Genomic DNA, 23,157 nt, shown 5'->3' with positions numbered 1-23,157 from the left:
AATGAATAATTTTTCTAATGTGCTCTTGGATTCGGTTTGACTGGATTTTGTTGAGAATTTTTGCATCGATGTTCATGAGTGAGATTGGCCTGTAATTCTCTTTCTTGGTTGTGTCTTTATGTGGTTTTGGTATCAGGGTAATTGTCGCTTCATAAAAAGAGTTTGACAATGATTCTTCTGTTTCTATATTGTGAAATACGTTAAGGAGTATAGGTATCAGCTCTTCTTGGAAGTTCTGGTAGAATTCTGCATTGAAACCATCTAGCTCTGGGCTTTTTTTGGTCGGGAGGTTTTTGATAACAGCTTCTAATTCTTCGCGACTAGCAGGACTATTTAGATTGTTCACCTGATCTAGATTTAACTTTGGTAAATGGTATTTATCTAAAAACCAATCCATTTCTTTTACATTTTCCAACTTTGTGGCATATAAACTTTCGTAGTAAGATCTAATGATTCTCTGAATTTCCTCTGTGTCTGTTGTTATGTCCCCCTTTTCATTTCTGATCTTATTAATTTGAGTGTTCTCTCTCTGCCGTTTGATTAGTTTGACTAGGGGTTTGTCAATCTTGTTGATTTTCTCCAAGAACCAACTTTTTGTTTCGTTGATTCCTTGGATTGTTTTCTGTGTTTCTATTTTGTTGATTTCAGCCCTCAGTTTGATTATTTCCAGTCTTCTACTCCTCCTGGGTGATCTGCTTCTGTTTTTTTTTCCAGAGCTTTCAGGTGTGCAGTTAAGTCTCCAATGTGTGTTTTCTCCGTTTTCTTTAATTAGGCACTTAGTACTATGAACTTTCCTCTTAGCACTGCTTTCATTGTGTCCCATAGGTTTGAGTATGTTGTGTCTTTATTTTCATTAAATTCAAGGAAGACTTTAATTTCTTTCTTTATTTCTTCCTTGACCCAGGGATGATTCAGTAGTTGACTGTTCAACTTCCACGCGTTTGTAGGCTTTCTGGTGTTCAATTTGTTATTGAATTCTAACTTTATTCCATGGTGATCCGACAAGACACAGGTGGTTACTAATATTTTTTTGTATCTATGGAAGTTTGCTTTGTTACCAAGTATGTGGTCAATTTTCGAGAAGGTTCCATGAGCTGCAGAGAAGAAGGTATATTCTTTCCTATTTGGGTGGAATGTTAAGTTCATTTGATTCATTACCTCTAGTGTTTCTCTTATTTCTCTGTTGAGTTTCTGTCTGATTGACCTGTCCATTGGTGAGAGAGGTGTGTTGAAGTCTCCTACTATTAGTGTGTGTGGTTTGATGATTGCCTTGAGTTCTAAAAGTTTTTCTTTTACATAAGTGGGTGCTTTTATATTAGGGGCATAGATATTCAGGATTGAAACTTCCTCCTGATGAATTGTTCCTGTTATGAGTCTGAAATGTCCATCTCCATCTCTTCTGATTGATTTTAGTTTGAAGTCAATTTTGTTAGATATTAGAATGGCCACACCTGCTTGTTTCTTAGGTCCATTTGCTTGGAAAACCTTTTCCCAACCCTTTACTCTGAGTAGATGTCTATCTTTGTGTTTGAGGTGTGTTTCTTGTAAACAGCAGAATGTTGGATCCTGTTTTCGTATCCAATCTCTTAGTCTGTGCCTTTTTATAGGTGAGTTGAGTCCATTAATATTAAGTGATATTAATGACCAGTGGTTGTTGATTCTTTTTATTATTTGTGTGTGTGTGTGTGTGTGTGTAGTAGTAGTAGTAGTAGTAGTAGTAGAGTTTGTGTGTTTCTCTTCTTTGAGTTGTGGTTGTGAAGGGTCGCTAGATGTCTGGGTTATTGTAGGCAGTGTTGGCAATGTTGGATTCCTTGGGTTGCGATTTTCCTTCTATTACTTTCTGTAAGGCTGGATTTGTTGCTATGAATTGTTTAAATTTATTTTTATCCTGGAATATTTTGTTTTTTTCCGTTGATAGTGAACGATAGCTTGGCTGGGTATAGTATTCTGGGTTTACATCCGTGGTCTCTTAGTTTCTGCAGTACCTCTATCCAGGACCTTCTGGCTTTCATGGTTTCCATAGAGAAGTCCGGTGTAAGCCTGATAGGTTTACCTTTATAAGTTACTTGACCTTTTTCCTTTGCAGCTCTTAATATTCTTTCTTTAATCTGTATGTTTTGTGTTTTGATTATTATATGGCGAGTGGATTTTTTTTATCCAGTCTATTCAGTGTTCTGTATGCTTCTTGAACCTTCATAGGAATATCGTTCTTTAGGTTGGGAAAGTTTTCATCTATAATTTTGTTGAATATATTTTCTGGGCCTTTGATCTGCAATTCTTCTCCTTCAATCCTTATTATTCTTAGATTTGTTTTTTTTTTTATTGTGTCCCAGATTTCTTGAATGTTTTGTGATGAGAATTTGTTGGATTTGCTGTTTTCTTTGATCAGAGCGTTTATTTTCTCTGTGGTGTCTTCAGAATCTGAGATTCATTCTCTATCTCTTGTATTCTATTGGTTATGCTTGATTCTGTAGTCTCCTATCATTTACCTAGGTTTTCCATATCCAGCCGGTTCTTGGTTTGTGTTTTCTTCATTGCCTCTATTTCAGTTTTCAATTCTTGAACTGTTTCTTTTACCTGTTTGATTGTTTTTTCTTGGTTTCCCAGGGTATCATTCACGGATTTACTCATTTCTTCAAACTTTTTGTTATACTTCTCATCCAATTCTTTAAGGGAGTTATTCATATCCTGTTTAAGGGACTCTATTGCTTTCATAATGGCACTTTTTCCCACTTCTTCTGTATTAAGGTGTTCAAGTCCTTCTATTGTAGGGTCATTGAGATCTGGTGTTTTCGTGTTGTTTTTCAGATTGTTGGAGGAGGTCTTGCCTTGGCGTCTGCCCATCTCTTCCTTCAAATGCTCTCTATTGGATCTTCTGGTATCGGGTCAGGTTCCCTTGTTGGGCTGGGACTTCACTGACAGAAGGCCTACCTTTCCTCAGGCAGGCTATTGAAACACAGGCACTCCCTCCTTCCGGGTTTCGCCTACAGCCCAGGCCCAGTGAGCAGGGCAGTTGAGCTGGGGAAAATTTATGGCCCCTCCTCCAATGGCTGTCTGCTCGAAGTCAGTGCCCCTTGCTGGTCAGGAATGTCGCTGAGCTGACACAGGGCCCGCCTGTCCTCCGGCATGCTTTTAAAGTGATTTATATTCTTGATACAGAATCTTAGAAATATCCCCAAAACTCAAAATTCCAAACAAAATGAATCAAAATGAACATATGTATTAAACAGAACAAGTGAGATAAATTTGACGGTGACCTCAAAATTTTTAATTCTTTCTATTTTTACTTATGAGTCTATCCATTTGAGCTTGAATGTGTTTTCATTTCTTTTTGCTCATTGATAATTCCCCACTAAGTTCAAGAACTCTTTTGTGGTGTATCATTTGGGCATATATTTTACAGGTTAGCAATACTAAATCTGAGTGCAGTTAAGTGACGTGTGGAGACAGGGCTGAGGTGTAGGGACGAAATGCTAATGTGAGGTAGTTGATCTGCGTTCCCTAAGCACATCTTTACCTGCCTGGGGCTTGTAGCCTCTGTTTCTTCATTTCACCATTTCACAGGACTGAGCCATCCATAAGACAGTGGAGAGGAGAGCTCCTGACTCGCCACCATAATAAGAGTTACTAATGTCCACCTCAATAACTTCATTATTTTCAAAGTAAGACAGTAGTTTGGTTTCAGGTCTTGAGATAATTATATAACCTCCAGGCAGGTATTTTTATTATGTATTGAGAGTGTGACTTGTTGTTTCTAGACATTTTTAACTTAAGACTTAGAAGTCACCATTAGTAATTTAAGTTGTAGTTAGGACTTACCAAATGGAAACAGCAAGAGTCACATGGGATGAGGTAGAAGCTATTCTCCTACAACACCCATCAATATCACATTTTGTATTTTTGTGGAAAACTAAGCCTGACATATCACTCTGTTCCTGCTGCATGCCGAGATGCCTGCAGGTAGGCACTCCTCTGGAAGTGCTCATCCCCATTGTTCTACTCAGGATCCTTGGCCAATATTCTACTTGCTTTTGTTTTGAAACCATTAAGAAAGAGCATTCTTATGAATCAGTTTTGGGGACAATGTAAAATACAAAAATGTCCTATTTATAATAGTTTATAAACTCATTGCTAATTCTCTTAAGAGATGTACATTTTAGAGAAGTTGATTATAATCACAGGCTTGATAAACTTCAGTACCATCTCTATTTGAATGATCTGAGACTAGCAGCTGTTTGAATAGCATGTGGGACAGTAGATATCTCTATTTTATGTGGTCAAACAGTTCAGAAAGCAGCTTCATTTTTTAAAAAATTTTATTGATTTTTATTGAGCTCTACAGTTTTCTCTGCTCCCTCCCTTGCTCTCCCTTTCCCTTCAACCCTATCCCAGCATCCCCATGCTCCCAATTTACTCAGGAGATCTTGCCTTTTTCTACTTCCCATGTAGATTAGATCAATGTCTTAGGGTCCTCATTGTTGTCTAGGTTCTCTGGGATTGTAATTTGTAGGCTGGTTTTCTTTTGCTTTATGTTTAAAAACCACTTATGGGTGAGTACATGTGATAATTGTCTTTCTGGTTCCGGGTTACATCATTCAAAATGATATTTTCTAGCTCCATCCATTTTCTTGCAAAATTTAAGATGTTGTTATTTTTTTTTTCTGCTGTGTAGTACTTCATTGTGTAATTGTACCACATTTTCCTTATCCATTCTTCTGTCAAGGTGCATTTAGGTTGCAGAAAGCATCTTCTAAAAATACCAAATGTCCAAGTTTTTCCTAAAATTTAGTCACTTTTGGGCTGGGCAGTGGCACGTGCCTTTAATCCCAGCACTTGAGAGACAGAAGCAGGCGAACCGCTGTAAGTTTCTAGGCCAGCCTAATCTATAGAGCAAATTTCAGGTCAGCCTCCAAAGCAACAGAAACCCTGTCTTGAAAAACCTCAGTCACTTTAATTTACTATGTCTTGTTCTTTAGAAGTATAGCAAACCCTTGAAAATAATAGAAAGTACAATTTATTCTTATGGAAATAATAGATGTCCTTGAGTAGAAAGGGATGAACTATGCATGTAATTCATGTCATTTAAATTATAATATTCTTGAATATTGTTTGAGTTGAGAATAGGTTAAATCTGACATGAAATATTTTGATGCGGAGCTAGAAGCTTGGAGTGGGGAGCCTAGACACCTGCATCCATGTAAAGCTGTTTCTACAACATTGGCTTTGCTGTATTGGATTTACTTAGTGAGACAGTTGAAATAATGCTTGATCACTGGAGTTCAGTCGTCAGGCTGTAGGGATGGGTAGATAAACTTACTGGCAAACTGCTTCAGGCTGTAGTGATGGGTAGATAAACGTACTGGCAAACTGCTTCAGGCTGTAGTGATGGATAGATAAACGTACTGGCAAACTGCTTCAGAACTAACCTGCCTGACATAAACCCTGACTGTGGCCTCCTGATTTCAAGCTGATTTTGTGAAACAGGAATTAAAGTCACATATAGAAATAGTGCACTTCTAAGCTCTTTGTGACAATTGAATGGAATCCCATTTGAAATAATCTAGGCGAGGCACTTGGCGGGTGTTTCTTGTTGAGGTTCTTGGGATTCTGATCTGTCACACCACCTCATACACTGATGAACTTTGGCTTACTTCTCCCACTGTCCTGACAGTAGTAAAAGTAACTAACTGTCTTTTCTAGGAATTTTTCTGGTATCTAGTTCATTTAGGCTTCTTTGCATCATCGGCAGTCTGATAGGACTGTGTTTCAATCTCCAGGCTGTTCTGAGTTATTAGAGAGAACAGACCTTTCAGCATTCTAGAAGCAAATGTTTGACATGAGAGAAGTAGAAGAAAGTTCCTGAACTGTGCAGTGCCAGGTCCTACCAACCTGCGTTTAATCCTCAAGATGAATAGAAAATTAGAAATACATACATGACGTTTTTAGCTGAAAAAGTCAAACATAGTGAATCTGACTTTAAAATTCATGTAAGCTTAGTTAATTATAACCTTTGAAACTGAGGTGTAACTAAAATATAACCACATTCGTATTTTAAGTGCATGTATTCTACAGATTTTATGGCACTTAATGACAGTGCTTTTAATGAAGTAAGTCAACTTTGCAGGCTTCAACAAGTGTCAGCACTATACAACTGTATATAGTTGGAGTTTTGCATATTTATATTCTTCTGTGTTTTCTCAAGTATCTAGACCTGTGGTATGGCTCATAAGAATGCACAGCTGAATCCGTGTGGATTCTTTGATGCTTGTAATGAATGTTAAAATGAACAGAAACACGAGACATCATCTTTTTAAAATATAAGAAACATGCTAATATATAAAAGTTTTAAGTTAATTTAAACTTTAATATAGTTAGTCTTTTCTCCTGAATCCTTTTATTGTTTGTTAGTAATGAGTACGTGTTATAGAAGCTGAAAACTTATTAGACTTTTGCATTATTTAGTAACCATTTGCTTTAGAACTCTCAAGATAAACTCATCCTTCCAGGGAAATTAGATGAGTGTTATAGGCAATAGTGTGTTTCAGAAAAATTATTGAAATGAAGTGCATTGGACTTTTACAGATTTTATGCTTGGTTGTTTAAAATGCCTCCTTTTAACTTTGTAATTGCACACTTAAGTTTAATATTGAAATACATTAGAGGCAAGTTGCTTTTCTTTACACAGATGCAAAACAATTATAAGATGTCTGACTGTGGTAAAGTCAGCTAAAGAGATTCATACTGTAGATTAAAACTCTTTCAATAATTATAGTATTATGTTTTAGATTATTGCTTTAAAGAGAAGCCAATTTCAAAGCAGTATGTGTTAGTCGGCTCCATTAAATGTTTACTTTGCATTTATTTCTCATGACTAAATAGTTTGAATTTAATTATGTTATTTCTAGAATAGATTTTAGTACACAGAGAACATTTATTATAAAGTGACCAAAAGAATATAGAAACTCTACTTTTATTGATGACAATGGTTTGGCTCATTGGAAACTGAGTATGAGGGACATGTAATGGTAATGATTCCAGGCAGAGACTGAAAAGGAACAGAAATATGTTTATTTTTCCACAGCCAGTAATATAAGGCAACTAGTGATGCCAGGCTCTGACCTGTGAAGTTCAGAGAGACACCACACAGTCCAAAGCTTAGTTGGCCAGCATATGCTTCACAGTGTGTTTCTGCCTCTACCAAACCGCTGTTTGGTAGAGTTTCTCAAAGTTCACCTTCTAAACTTCATACTTTTAATTAATTTAAATATAAAAGCAAAGCTAGCTCTTAGAAAGCATTCTAATATTCTGATTCACAGGGCCATGGTGAAGTCCTTTGTGCCATCATGTATTCTAGAGTAGATTATCAGGGAGGTCTCCTGTAATAAGGTTTACTATGATGCAGTGGATGTATGAGAAATGAAAAGGAAGGCATGTAAAGGGGAAAAGCATACACAATCTATGTCTCCATCACTACTGTACTTTTGTAGTCTTTGGCAAAAATTATAGTAACCTAGTTTGAAGGATGTAGGCACTATAAAATATACAGTAAGTAGTTTGATTAATAAAACATTCAAACATTGATTTATTCAAAATATAAATTTTCTTTTATTCCTAGTAATTGAATAGAATGTTTTCAGGAAATTTGATCAATTTCAGATTAAATACGTTTTATGGGTATTAACTTATGCCAGGTAAACTTAAGGAATTTTTTTAGTTAACATAAATATTTAAATTTTAGTGTTTTCATTTTTCTTAACTCTTAATTAACATACATCCATATTAGAACTGTAATATCAAGTATGTAAAAAATCACATTTCCTTTATCAATGACCATTTTATAAACTGTTAGAACTTGTCTATAATTTTCTAACTTTGATATTAATTCCTAATAGTAAAGTAATACATAAAAATTTTTATAATCAAAAATAAAAATATTGTGGCTAAAGAGATTCCTCAATGGTTGAAAGTATATACTGCTGTTCAGAGGACCCAAGTGCTATTCCTAATGCCCATATTAGCCCCAGGTCATCTGATACTGGTAGCCTCTGTGGGCACTTGTATTCATATTCTCATACCTCTTGCTCATTAAAAGCAAGAAAAGCCTTAGAAATGCTTTTGTTGAATTAATTCAAGAATAAAGTCTTTGGTGTATACCAGTAAAGGAACATTATATTCAATTACCTGTGCTTTCTGTAAAACATTCAGTGCGATGTAGACACCAACACATGTTTGAGGAATAAATTAATGTTGGATTAATTACTCCTGCTAATAGACATACCTTTGTTTTGTCATCTCTTACTAAAATTCTAGTACTGAATCTATGGAATGCCTGTAATTAAAAGGTGGCTTTGGTCATATAGCTGAGTTTTTAGTTTTGAATATTGGAAGAACAACATATAGCCATTAGGTTAATTCGGGTATAAATGTTTTGCTAATTAATTTTTTCCTATAGTATTCTCATTTGTAAAGCTGACAGTATGTGGTTTACATTTAATGTTTTATTTATAGGGTCAAGAATGGGGCTCTCATGCTGAGGGGATCCAGAGAGGTGAGTAAGTGGCCACAAGCTGGGACAGTCCTGGGAGACTGAATCCAGGCCCCCTCCAATTCCCTAAGCCTTTCTGGCCATCCAGCAGTGTGAGTTCCCTGCTGCTGGCTTTCTTTACCCCATTCCACCCTGCCCCCAAGTCCGCCTTTTCGTCTGCAAGGTCCTTGGATTGCTCAACACAGTTTGCTTCAGGGTGTGTGGGGGGAATCTGAGAGCCTGCTTCAGTGCTGAGGGGACCTAAGAGAGGCCAGACCAAGTACACAAGTCAGACCACAGCAAAAATTGAACAAAGACTCCAATACTCTCCTGGGTTCATTTGAAGGAAGAGATGGGCAGGCATCAATGCAAGAATTCCTCTAACATCCTGAAAAGCAACATGATGACACCAGAAACCAGCGAACATGAAACAGGAAGACTTGAACATCCTAACCCAGAAGTAGAAGAAGTCAACTATAAATGTAACCTTATGTGTAACATGAGGGCCAGCTTGCTTGGGGTTTCTGTCCCACCCGGTACCCCGCAGCCAAGAAACCCCAAAGAAAATCACACAGAGATCTCCATAAGTTATAAAGCTGATTGGCCCATTAAGTCAGGCTACATATTAGCTCTTGTAGCTTATATTAACCCATTATTCTGATCGATTTTAGTCACCTGACTCAGTACCTTTTTTAGATGGCAAGTCACATCCTGCTGCTTAGGTGGTCTGGGCAGAAGTGGGAGGAATCAACTTCCTCCTTCCCAGAATTCTCCTGTTCTCATTGCATCATTTCTTCTTCCTGTCTTGTTTTCCCACCTATACTTCCTGCCTGGCCAATCAGTATTTATTTAAAACATGATTGACAGAATACAGACTATTCTCCTGTACCATTATGAAAATGATGGAGACCCTTAAACAGGAAGTGAAAAACTCCCTTAAAGAAATGGAGGAAACGACAAACAAAAAGTTAGAAGAAATTAATAAATCCCTCAAAGATACCCAAGAAAACCAAGAAAAGTATTCAAACAGGTAAAGGAAACAGTTCAAGACTAGAAGACCGAAATGGAAGTAATAAAGAAAACAAAAACCGAAAGATGGCTGGATATGGAAAATCTGGGTAAACTACAGAGACAAGTATAACCAACAGAATACAAAAGATAGAAGAAAGAATCTCAGGTGCTGAAGATACTTTAGAGGAAATAGACTCATTGATCAAAGAAAACAGCAAATCCAACAAATTCTTAACACAAAACATCCAGGAAATCTGGGACACCATAAAAAGACCAAACATAAGAAAAATAGGGGTAGAAGAAGGAGAAGAAAGCCAGCTCAAAGGCACAGAAAATATATTCAACAATATCAGAGAACAAAACTTTACCAACCTAAAGAATGATATTCCTATGAAGGTACAAGAATCTTACAGAACACCAAATAGACTGGATCAAAAAAAAAACCTCGCCATATAATAATCAAAACACAAAGCATACAGAATAAAGAAAAAATATTAAGAGCTGCAAAGGAAAAAGGTCAAGTAACATATAAAGGTAAACCTATCAGAATTATACCTGACTTCTCAATGAAAACCATGAAAGCCAGAACGTCTTGGATAGATGTGCTGCAGACACTAAGAGACCATGCCCAGGAAAGCTTTCTTTCACCATTGAAGGAGAAAACAAGATATTCCATGACAAAAACAAATTTAAGCAATATGTATCTACAAACCCAACCATACAGAAAGTACTAGAAGGAAAACATCAACCCAAGGAAGCCAACAACACCCACAATAGCACAGATATCTGAAAACCCTCCACCAACACAACTCAAAGAAGGGAAACACACAAACACTACCACCAAAAAAATAACCGGAGTTAACTACCACTGGTCATTAATATTGCTTAATATCAATTCACCTATAAAAAGGCACAGGTTAAGAGAATGAATATGAAAGCAGGATATAACATTCTGTTGTTTATGAGAAACAGACTTCAACCTCAAAGACAGACACTACTACAGCGTAAAGTGTTGGGAAAAGGTTTTCCAAGCAAACAGACCTAAGAAATAAGTGAGTGTGACTATCCTAATATCTAACAAAATTGATTTCAAACTAAAATCAATCAGAAGAGATGGAGAAGGTCATTTTATATTTATAACACGAACAATTCATCAAGATGAAGTCTCAATTCTGAATATCTATGCCCCTAATATAAAAGCACCAAAGAAACATTACTAGAACTCAAATCATACATCAAACCCCATACAGCAACATTAGGAGATTTCAACACTCCTCTCTCACCAATGGACGGGTCAATCAGACAGAAACTTAACAGAGAAATAAGAGAACTAACAGATGTAATGAATCAAATAGACTTAACAGACATCTATAGAACATTCCATCCAAACAGGAAAAAATATACCGTTTTCTCAGCATCTCATGAAACTGTCTCAAAAATTGATCACATACTTGATAACAAAGCAAACATCCACAGATACAAAAAATTTGGAGTAACCACCTGTGTCTTATTGGATCACCCATGGAGGAAAGTTAGATTTTAACAACAATTCCAGCCCCAGAAAGCCTACAAACTCATGGAAACTAAACAGTCAACTACTGAACCATCCCTGGTTCAAGGAAGAAATAAAGAAATTAAATCTTCCTTGAATTCAACGAAAATGAAGACACAACATACCCAAACTTATGGGACACTATGAAAGCACTGCTAAGAGAAAAGTTCATATCACTAAGTTCCCACATAAAGAAAACTGAGAAACCTCACATTCAAGACATAACAGCACACCTGAAAGCTCTAGGGAAAAAAAGAAGCAATAATGTCTTGATTTTTGCATGCAAATTGAAGAAAATGGAAAATACTATCCTGAGTGAGATAACCCAGACCCAAAAATGTGAATATGGTAGGTACTCACTCATTAGTGAATTCTAGCCATAAACAAAGGACACTGAGCCTATATTTTACTATCCTAGAGAAGCAAAGTAATAAGGTGAACCCAAAGAAGAACATATATAGATCCTCCTGGAAATTGGAAGCAGACGAGATTGCCAGGCAAAGTTGGGAGCATGTGGTAGTGGTGAGTGGGGGGGAATGGAAGAAGGGGAGAGAGAGGGGAGACAGGGAGGGTTGGGGAGAGCTTGGGGGAGTGGGGTGGCTGAGATGGAGGAAGAATGGATATGGGAGCAGGGAAGAAGATAGCTTAATTGAGGGTGCCATTTTGGGGTTGGCAAGAGGCTTGACTCTGGAGTGGTTCCCAGGAGTCCATAGGGATGACCCCAGCTAGGACCCTGGACAGTGGAGGAGAGGGTGCCTGAACTGATCTTGTCCCATAGTCAGACTGATGACTATCTTGAATATCACCATAGAACCTTCATCAGGCCACAGATGGAGTTAGAGACAGAGACCCACATCGGAGCACTGGACTGAGCTCCTAAGGTCAAGTTGAAAAGCAAAAGGAGAGAGAATATGAGCAAAGGAATTCAGGTCCATCTCGAGGGGTTGGTCCACCCACTGAGACAGTGTGCCTGAGCAAATGGGAGCTCATCAAATACAGCTGGACTGGACCTGAAGAAGCATGGGATCAAACTGGACCCTCTGCACATGGCTGACAATTGGGGCAGACTGATAAGCCAATGACAATGGCACTGGGATTTGTCTCTACTGCATTTACTGGCTTTTTGGGATCCTATTCTATTTGGATGCATACCTTCCTAAGCATGGATGGAGAGGGGAGGCCTTGGACTTCCCACAGGGCAGGGTACTCGGCCCTCTCTTAGGACTGGAGGGGAATGGGGGAGGGGGAGAACAAGAGAGAAGTGGGAGGAAGGGAGGAAGTGAAAATTTTGATTGGTATTATTTATAAAGTAATATAAATAATCTGCTAAAAAAGGAAAAAACAACTATAAGGATCTAAGGTTAGCTTTGGTGTTCAACCTCTATTACTAGGCAAAGAAATAAAAAGGGAGCATTGATTTAAAAAAAAAGAATGGATGCGATTTAAGCTCAAGGCAAAGAGTAATTGTAGAAAACTGCTCTAATATTCTTTCTCTTCTATCAAAATACGCATTTCAAGATGAATAACTACTCTGACCCAAGTTGATCCTATAATTAATAAACTATATTCCAGAAAGACTAGATTTTCTATTTTATTTATTTATTTATTTTAACAGAAGTAAGCTTTTATTTCCATGTTTCTTGGACTAAGTTGTCTGAATTGGTTGCTTTGAGAGGGTTAGTCAAAGAGATCAAATCCCATATCTTCATCTGATTCCTCCGACCTTTCCTTGACTTCAGCCTTCGCTGGGGCTGCAGCAGCAGCAGCAGGAGCAGCAGTGGTGGCGGCAGCCACAGGGGCAGCAGCCACAAATGCAGATGGATCAGCCAAGAAGGCCTTGACCTTTTCAGCAAGTGGGAAGGTGTACTCAGTCTCCACAGACAGAGCCAGAACCCGCTTGTACCCATTGATGATAGAGTGTGGCACTGAGGCAACAGTCGGGTAGCCGATCTGCAGACAAACACTGACAACATTCCGGACACCCTCTAGGAAGCCGGAGTGCAGAGCCTGCTCTGTGATGTCAAGCACTTCGGGGTTGTAAATGCTGCCATTGTCAAACACCTGCTGGATGATCAGCCCAAAGGAGAAGGGGGAGATGCTCAGCATGTTCAGCAGCGTGGCTTCACTGGCTCCCACTTTGTCTCCAGTTTTTATCAGCTGCACATCACTCAGAATTTCAATGGTGCCCCTGGAGATTTTAGTGGTGATGCCTAAAGCCTGGAAGAAAGAGGTCTTCTCGGGCCCCAGACCAGTGTTCTGGGCTGGCACAGTGACCTCGTATGGGGCGATGTCACCAGCACGGGCAGCAGCGGGCACCTTATTGGCCAGCAGCATGTCCCAAATCTCAGTGATGTCCTCCTTGGTGAACACAAAGCCCACATTCCCCCAGATATGAAGCAGCAGTTTCTCCAGAGCTGGGTGGTTCTCCAGGTGCCCCCGGATGGCCTTCCGCATCATGGTGTTCTTGCCCATCAGCACCACAGCCTTCCCTCGCAGGGACATGCGGATCTGCTGCATCTGCTTGGAGCCCACATTGTCTGCTCCCACAATGAAGCATTTTGGATAATCATCCAAAAGCTGGATGATCTTAAGGAAGTAGTTGGACTTCCAGGTCGCCCTGTCTTCCCTGGGCATCACGGCGGTGCGTCAGGGATTGCCACGCAGGGTTTAAAGACGATGTCACTCTAACGAGGACGCCTGGCGAGAAAACTAGATTTTCTATTTTAAAATGATCTTTTTTGTTCTATTTCTAAATAATAAAACTTAACTGCTGACTATAGCTAAGTTATTTGCATTTTATTCAAAACCCAATGATATGGTGTGGGAAACATTAGCCGTAGACTAAGCTGCATCCTCTCACTTTCTAGAGAATTTCACTGACACTGATTAAGGGTTTATTCAGGTGAGTTTTGAGATTTATCACTGCCATCTGAATTTAAGCACTTGTAGTCACCATGGCACCCATGGCTGGTTGGTAATGCAGTCATTCTTTGGCTTTTCCCCATCTATTATCTGTCGCAAAAGAGAACCAGAGGAAACAGAGGCTTCATTTTTCAGCTTTCAGAGCAGGCACTCTATTAATGAGGTTGTGAAAGGCAAGTGATGAATATCAACAACTTAAGAACTCGATTCTTTATTTCTACCATGGATTCTCAGAGCTTAAAATTTCTATGAGATAATAGAACTCTGAATTTCAAAGGATGCTTTATTTAATTAGAATATATCTCATAAATTCAAAGTTCTGCCTTGCACCCTTTCACAGATAAAAATCATAAGAGAACTGATAACTAGCTAAGTCAAAGGAGTACTCAGAGAGACAACTATGTTTTTCAGACTGAGCTATGATCATATTTCATTGTCAACATTTTAACCATTGGTTTTAGCTGGACAAAGAGCAGTATAACTTTTGAAGAGAAAACTCGGATGCTGGCACAAATAAGATGGACATGAGCAGACATACTGACATGGACAGAGAAAGTACATAGGACAACAGCCCTACGCAAAGATTAACAGACAACAAAGGAATCCTGAGACTGAGAGAATAGTCTTCCCCAGGGACAAACACACAGTTGGTTATTCAATACCAAATTATATACAAAATATATACACAAATATCTATATATATTGAAAGCCCTGGAAAACATTTATAATTTCAGAAAAATAAAAGATAAAAATTTTAAGAAAACTTAAGTCCAATATCACAGACTTACTGTGATACACTGCAAGCTCAACCCACAAACTCAAAGAGGCTCCAGGCCTTTGGTTGGGTGGCACCATTTTTGCTCTATTTTTATCATCACAGAGGAAGCTATTTGAAGGACTGTGTCTCACTGTGGGACAGCTTGAAACTTAGTTCAAATATATTTATATTCATTGAATCCCTTGCTATTCAGTTTAAAAATCGTATATTTTCAAAATACAATGCAGAAGTATCAATTTCTTACGTCCTTGAAGCAGCCTAAACTATCTAAACCTGCTGATCTGTGAACTTAATTTTTATGTCAAAAGCTGACTTAGTGAGCAAATGTAATAGACATAATCACATGGAACCCATAGCTGACATTTCTATCCTATGATGATACAGTGCATACTCACATTTCTAATAAATAATATTTATGTATTCACTTATTTAATTATTTAACCAAACTTATGTCTAAATTTTCCCAGCAGACCTTTTCATCTTAACTTGTGTAATAATCTACAGTGGTCTTGTCTTAACTTGTGTAATAATCTACAATGGTCTCGTCGTAACTCGCATCAGACATTTGTAATCACAGTCTGAACATTTGCTGTAGCAATTATGCTAATGAGGCATACGGGAGGAGTGATTATGAATAAGAACTTGATTGGCACTGTTTTGTTATTCTAAATAACAATGCTTTTGGCAAAACATTGTGTTGTCTTGACTTCTGATGTAATAGTAAAGAATCTTCCTTTAAGACAATTCTTACCTCAAAGATGGAATTTAATGGATAAATCTCCTTAACAGAATGCCATTTTAACATTACGAAAAGGTTGCTAACTACTAACTGACTGCTAGCTGGATTAAGTGATATTTCCTAAAGACTCATGTCTCAGACTCTCAAAACTTGTTTGGAAATAAGGGCTTTAGGGATTAATGTAGTCAAGAATAAGTCAAATGGATAGGATGGACACAGCCTATGCCTGATATCCAGAAGGATATTTGGGGGACACTGAAAGGAGAACAATATGAGAAGACAGAGAAGGGGTGATGCATTTCTCCAGAGAGGGTCATAATAGATCACCAGCAGCTAACATGAAATGGATATGGTTGAAGAAAAATCTTCCCTAAGTGTCTTCAAAAGGAATATGACTCTACCAACACGTTGGGCATGATGTTATATGCACAAAAGTGTGAGAAAACAAAATTCTGCTGTTTTGAGCTACTGGTTTGTGTCAATTTTAACTCTGTCTCTAGGAAACAAATATATCGACATAAAGTGCTCACAGATTTCAAAACAGTGCCTGAATGATGTCTCAGATACCCAACATGAGACTGATAGGGAGGGCTGTGGGGCTCCGGCTGCCCTGTGTTATATGTGCCAGCCTAAACCCAAGTCACAGAAACTCTAGAGTTACCCAAAAGACTTCATCATGATTTCCTTCTTTACTTCCTTCATTTATAAACATATGATTGATGTATTATAATACTAAATTTTCTAAATAATGCAGATATATTAATGGGGTCAATATCTGAAAGAAAGTTTCAGTTAATGAAAAGATTGTAATATTAGAAACCACAATGGAATGATAGGAAACTGACTCATTCCAGTGAACACAGTATAATGCTGGAACATTTTTTTCCATTACAGTTTTGATTTGAAAACTAACCAAATTTCATGTGTCAAAATTTACCTTTGATATATAAAATATATAGTTTTAACATTTGAATGTTTGTGAATTTTGATCTCCAAAATACAGCACAAATTTCACATACCTCTGTTGACTAAATTTTCTGTCCTGCCCTGTTTGCACAGTCATTAAGTCCCAAAGAAATCACACAGAGGTCTACATTATTTATAAACTGATTGGGCCATTAGCTCAGGCTTCTTATTAACTAATTCTTATAACTTACATTAGCCAATAATTTTTGTCTGAATTATCCATGTGGCTGGTACCTTACTCAGCGAGGCAGTCACATCATGCTTTCTCTGTGTCTGGGTCACAACTGGGGACTGAAACTTCCCTCTTCCCAGAATTCTCATTGCCCTACCTCTACTTCCTGCCTGGCAACTGGCCAATCAGCATTTTATTAAAAATAATACAAGTAACAGGATAAAAGACCATTGTCCTACAGCATACCTCATTTCAATATATGGATTTTAATATATGGATGAGACACCATTGTTATAATTTTTGAAGCATAAGCATCAACTTGGCATGACATAAAGGAATAATAAGTCTCCGTAAAGTCACAGGGTATTTATATGACAATTAGAGGTATAGAGAGTAATGAGCTCAGACAACAAACTTTGTCACTGATGGGAAGTAGCCTGTGGCAAATAAGAAATAACCACCAAACCATTGATCAACCTTGGCCATTGATAAATGTGGGAAAGTGAGACTACCACCATGCTCTCCTTTGTGTGCACAGGCTTATTCTGGTGGGTGTTAGCATCAGGACACACTGTGTCTGTAAGGTGGATTGTTTGAAGAGTTCAACAACTGATGTATCTCATTTTCCCTTCATATTTATGAAAAATGTACTTCTTTTTCTCATTTATAGGTGGCACAGATCACTATTCCTATTGGAATGTGGAGAGATATTTCAAGAATCAAGCACAAATAAGTAAACTGTCTTTGTAAGCAAATAAGTAAACTGCCTCTGCTGATGTCCTTACTCCTGGGAATAAGGAATGAGATCTTTCCTTGTGTATCAATCTCTTTTGTGCCTTTCTGGTTGTACTCTGATATACTCTGTTCTCTTGAGTACAGGAAAAGGATAGAGTATTTATTACTTGTATTAAACCCAAGAACTGGCACAGAGCAGAAAGTTGGTATACTGAAGGAATAAATAAATAAATGAATAACATATTAATCTTTCTTGTCAAAGTGACTGGATTTAGAATCATCTAGGAGACACAGTCCTAGGTATGTTTGGAGAGTGTTTCCAGAGAGTTTACTTTATGTTGATGAGGTTTAGTCTTGAGGTGGCTGAATCCTGAAGGCTGTTGTTCCAAACTGCATAAAAGAGGAAAAGTGAGCCAGAGGAGGCCAGCACCACCATTTATCTATCTTTGCATCCTGGTTGTGGATGCAGCATGACCAACTGCTTCATACTCCTGTTTGCCATGCCTTCCCTGATGGATTCAGTATATACTCAAACTGTGAGCCAAAACAAATTCTAAAGTTGCTTTTGTTATTGTGGCAATTTAAATGAGAATGCCCCCCTTATTTTCATATATTTGAGTCAACCATTGCTGAAAATGTTCGTGAAGAATTAGGAAGTGTGGTCTTATGGGGGAGGTGTGTCACTGGGAGCAGGCTTTGAGATTTCAAAAGCCCATACCTTTCACAGTCAGCCCTCTTTCTCCCTTGTGCCATGTGGATCAGATGTAAGCTATGAGCTACTGCTCCAGTGTCATGCTTGCCTGTCTGCATCCTTGCTCCCTGACGTGATGGTCATAGACTCACCATCTGAAACTGGAAGCCCCATTTAATGCTTCCTTCTATAAGTTGTCTTGGTCATGGCATTTTGTCACGAAGTAAGACAATCGTGCATTTGTCAAAGAAAGAAAAGTTATATAAGAATAACCAAATTATAGAGTTGTCGGAGGCAGAATGAGTGAAATGGTGATTCACTTTGCCTAACTTCTTTATGTGGGATTCTATAGCTGAACAGAAGTGACAACAGTGAGCTACTTTATCTTGTTCCATGACCTTGGGATTTTTTTTCTTTTTCACTGTGGGGCATAACACTCCATCCCAAAATACTCTTTACTACATTAAAGTGTGACCCTTTTGAGGTGCTTTTGGTGGTGATTCATAAATGTTTCGTGTATGTTCTTCAGGAACACTGGTCAATAGTATTTCTGTAGTGTCTGGTTTGGGTGCCAGAGAAATACTGGCCTCCTAAGATGAGTTCAGAATTGTGCCTTTCTCTGTGGTTGTTGGGAAGATGTTGAGAAAGAATGGCACGAAATTTTCAGACATGAGTAGAGTTCAGTCAAGCGCTGGCTCAGACTTGGCACTCTTGTAAAATTTTGATCTCTGATTTAACCTCTCTTTTGAGCTATGGTTATATAAGGTTTTTTATTTCTGTCATGACTTAATCTTAGTGATCTTTATCTTACTAGAAATGTGTACGTTGAAGAAAGATAAAAACTGTCACATTGGTCACATGGGTCAAATACCTCCTGCCTCAAGGAAAAGTTGAAATCTAGTTTATGTTTTTATTAAACTACTTGAGACGTGTGCTAGAATTGTTTTCAGTGAGTCTAAGACCTGGGGCCTATGACGTAGAAGTTGGTCTTTTGGGACACCCTCTTAAAAGTCAAATGTTGGGTGCATGATTCAGTTTCTACTGCTCATTCATAGGGAGAAAGTAGACAAAGAGTTCCCCATTTCTCACTTCAGAGAGTAAGTGCAGGGAAGAATGTGCCATGCCTACTCTTGCTGGTTATAGCATGACTCACCTTGTAGCTCTCTGGGGTCTAGGAGGCTTTCAGCTTACTGATGAACTTCTTGCCAAAGGTTCTTCTATATGTTGTTGTTGGACATTTATCTTCATGGGGAAGGAGTTTAGGATCTCCTCTTCTGTTATCTTGATGACACAACAGTTCCTGTCTGTATATTCATAATGAAAAGATAATAGTTTTCAAAAGTAAGATGTTTGTTATGTTTTCCTTTGTATGACGTACCACTACGGCAGTTTTCTCCTACCTCCAGGTAACATAAGCGTATGCATATAACAAAGTATTTGTAATGTATCTATAATTGGTTTGTATTTCTTTATCATTGCATTGAATAGTATCATAATAGGTGTGTGGTGGAAACTGGTTGTTTTATGCATCCAGAAAATCTCTTATTATGGGGCATTTCTTAGATATATTCCTTTCCCTTAGAGTAGCTTTCCGTTCTAGAAGATAAGGGTGTATAGAAATTTTTTTCCTACCTTTTGAAAGCCTGCGCTTGACCAATTGAGGGCATTTGAATAACATTTCAAGAGATCAAGGAAGCTGAAAGAGTATTAATGACAGAACTGATGGCGTCAATTGTTTCGCAGTGCCAGACAGAACTTGTTAAGAGACCAGAATATTCAGGATCTTTAAAAAGATCATTTTCAAAGCCAACATACTCTTTACTTCCTATAAAGAACCTAAATACACAGGCTTTCGAATTAAGACAGAGGCTGGGTAAGATTTAGCCTTATACAAGTTACTGAATACTTTAAGAAATATATTTTGGATTCTGAAATAGAGTTTTTTAGTTTTAAAGTCCTGTGAATACAGTGTCAGCCCCTGGTCAACCCTTCTTTCTCTTCAACCTTTCAACAGAGACATCATTAGAGAAATATTTAGGAGCAAACAATGCTTCTTTTATGTAAAACCCTACAAACAAAAAATAGCACAGTTTTATGGAAAACATAGTTTATGTGAAAAAATTTAAATCAACATTTTCTAACCAGTGTGAGACTACAGAGCCCTATGAAGAGATTAAATATGTTGTCGACTAATTGTGCAGCTCTGAGAGAAATTTGTGGCACTCTGCACAACAAGCTCTCGTCACATTCCTTATTCCAGCACACAGCAGCTTGTCTAAAATCTTGAGCTAAGGCCTGAAACCAACTGATCAAACAGGGCACATTTTAGTCATTGTTTTCCAAGTTTGGCTTACAAACAGTCTATGTGAAATGTGACCCTCATTATATTTATTTCAAGTAGCAATGGTTATATTTTCTGAAAATGAAACTTCTGGTTAGTTTTCCACCATAGACACAGGCTTAGTAAAATAAAAATTTTATTTCTGTGTTGGAATATTGCTCATGATTGCAGAAAATTGATTAAATAGTGAATACGTATATATTGCTCATGCATATTTGTCAATTGAATGAAATAAAGTACAATACATTGAAGAATGAACTAATTAATTTGTTAAAAAAAATTTTCACTAGTCTTGATGACAAGTAAGTAATTATTGTGGATTCTAACAGCTGGGGTAATTCTGCCTAGTCTGTCTTTCACTGCTTTTCAAAAAAAAAAAAAACCTGGTTACAAAGGCACATGTCAGGTTTAACTAGGCAACTTATCGCCTGAATGAATTGCACTAATAACACACTTGGGGTCCATACACTGATCTACCTTCCCTTGGTGGTCATCAGTGGCAGTTAACTCAGGATATGCTAAGATTAGTTAACTTCAAACTCCTACCCCAAAATGCAGCATAGATGGAGGAGATGCTCTCCAGCCCCCACCCTTTCCTAAGGAGCTATTGGCAGTGGGTAGCTGCTGGGGAGAGAATCATTCTTTATTGAGGAAATATCCTCTGGTAGTTTTTCTAAACTCTTTGATGGTCTCATAGGTGTGCACATATGGGCAGCTTTAACTAGACTTAGTGGATTATCAAAAATAATTTCTGAATAACAGAAAAGCATAAAGTTGAGAGAAGGAAATATGGAGACACTAGCGGGAGGTGATAGAAGGCAGATGTGACCATATTTTATTGTGTACATTGAACTTCTCAAGGAAAATTAAAAAATCCTTCTGAGAACTACATAGTATTCAATCAGAATACTTAAGGAACTTAAGAGATTGCATCACATCTTCATAATTTTTGTGGAACAAAATTTTATACTATTCCAAGTGGATTTCAATAACATAATTTATAATGTAAATATATATATATTATATACTTCTTATACTTCTACACATAAACACAATTTTACTTCATTTATTAATTCAGAAAATACCTCATGTTAGAAATTTAGAACTTAATACTTAGAAAAAATTTAGAAACATGTTCTAACTTAAATGGAAGGAAAATACAAATAAATCAAATATTCATTTTTCCAAAACCTGGATGCAAAAAAAACATTATTGTTTATATCAGCAAAGCAAAAGTGCAGTGGTTTGAATAAAACTGGTTCCCATAGGTTCATAAGGAATGGCAGTATTAGAATGTGTGGGCCTATTGGACTAAGTGTGGTCTTATTGGAGAAAGTATGTCACTGGGGCAGGCTTTGAAGTTTCCAAAGCTCAAGTCACACTAGTCTCACAGCCTCTTCCTGCAAATCCAGATGTAGAACTCTCAACCACCTCTCCAGCACCATGTCTGCCTGCATGCCACCATGCTTTCTGCCATGACAATAATGGACTGAACCTCTGAAATTGCAAGCCAGTCTCCATGGAGTATTTTCCTTTGTAAGAATTGTCATGATCATGGTGTCTCTTCACAGCAATAGAACACTGACTAGTATGATAATTTATGTGTGTGTGTGTGTGTGTGTGTGTGTGTGTGTAAAGAAAGCAATGAGTCCACAAACAATTAGATTTAATGATTTACTTTTGAGAGGAGGACTAGGGAAGAATTTCTTCCTGAATTGTGGGAGCCCACATGCGACTTAGTTTATATCTGGAGTCATTTCTGACTTAAAGAAGTCATTTGAGTTCAAGCTTGCAGCTCTACTTTTTCCTATAACCTTGAGGGCTGTGAGAGATTTCTGATTTAGCCTGTGAGAAAAGAACACTCAATCTAGTAGAAAGTATACTGCTGATGACAAATCCCAGGAACACCAAGATAGAAAGTAAGGCTGCTTCCAAGCAGCAAGCACATGTTGGAGAGGAGGCTGCTCACTCAAGGGAGGAATGGTCTTGTCGGATACTGACTGACCTTCTGTGCAATGCTTTGTTCTGCTTTTGTATATAAGCAAGTTCTGAAATACACTCTGGGCTGTTTGGTTGCTTTGGCATGATATCCCGATTCTATCCTGTCTTCTCTTTCTTTCATCTGACTTTTCTTTGGCCTCAAGGATTCCTTTTCCAGGAACTCTAGCTGATGTTGTAGGAACAGCTCCTACACTCAGTAACCTCTTCCATAAAACCAGATAAAGGATCAATGAACTTTCATTCTTCCACCATGTTTCAAAGGAAGAAAAATGCCTTCTAGCCAGTGATTTATCAATTTGTGACTCAGGGTTCTGAAAATGAAGGCATGTGTTACTTCTTTATTGAAGAAAGAATTCACTGTTCATTGGTGCCAGTACTCTAACCAAAGAACAAAGGATTCTCTCTTTTGGCTCCTCTTTAGTTGATATTAGCAAATATTAATTATTCAGTATCTGTACACACTATTATTCTTAACTATTAAGTTAGATCTATATACATTTTGCTTATGTATAATTATTTTATAGACATAAATTAAACATAAAAATTATATAAATATCGTAAGGATCTGTTGGAGAGTGGGGAAATGCAGTTTTTGTCCAAATGTTCTGGACAGGTAGATTAATGTTTTCAAGTTCAAAAGTATATTATGTTATTGATTCCCAGGACCATACAAAAAGAATAATGAAAAGCCTATGCAGATAACTGTCTGGGTAAATCCCTGCCTA

General features: G+C 37.7%; 1 protein-coding gene and 1 pseudogene across 1 annotated transcript in view; one reads left to right on the top strand and one right to left on the bottom strand.

Moving 5' to 3' along the window:
- Bet1 (Bet1 golgi vesicular membrane trafficking protein) overlaps nt 1–17,646 on the top strand; it is a 30,650-nt gene extending 13,004 nt beyond the window's left edge. Inside the window, exons 5-6 of the mRNA XM_048436843.3 lie at nt 8,509–8,548; nt 17,335–17,646. Coding sequence (XP_048292800.1) covers nt 8,509–8,534 — 26 coding nt within the window. The 3' untranslated portion in view covers nt 8,535–8,548; nt 17,335–17,646. The remainder of the gene's footprint in view (nt 1–8,508; nt 8,549–17,334) is intronic.
- LOC146889726 (large ribosomal subunit protein uL10 pseudogene) lies at nt 12,750–13,816 on the bottom strand (annotated as a pseudogene).
- Nucleotides 17,647–23,157: the final 5,511 nt, after the last annotated feature.

This window comes from Myodes glareolus, chromosome 25, assembly GCF_982192425.1.
Source record: "Myodes glareolus chromosome 25, mMyoGla1.1, whole genome shotgun sequence".
Taxonomy (NCBI): domain Eukaryota; kingdom Metazoa; phylum Chordata; class Mammalia; order Rodentia; family Cricetidae; genus Myodes; species Myodes glareolus.
This window is presented reverse-complemented; position numbering and strand designations above follow the sequence as displayed.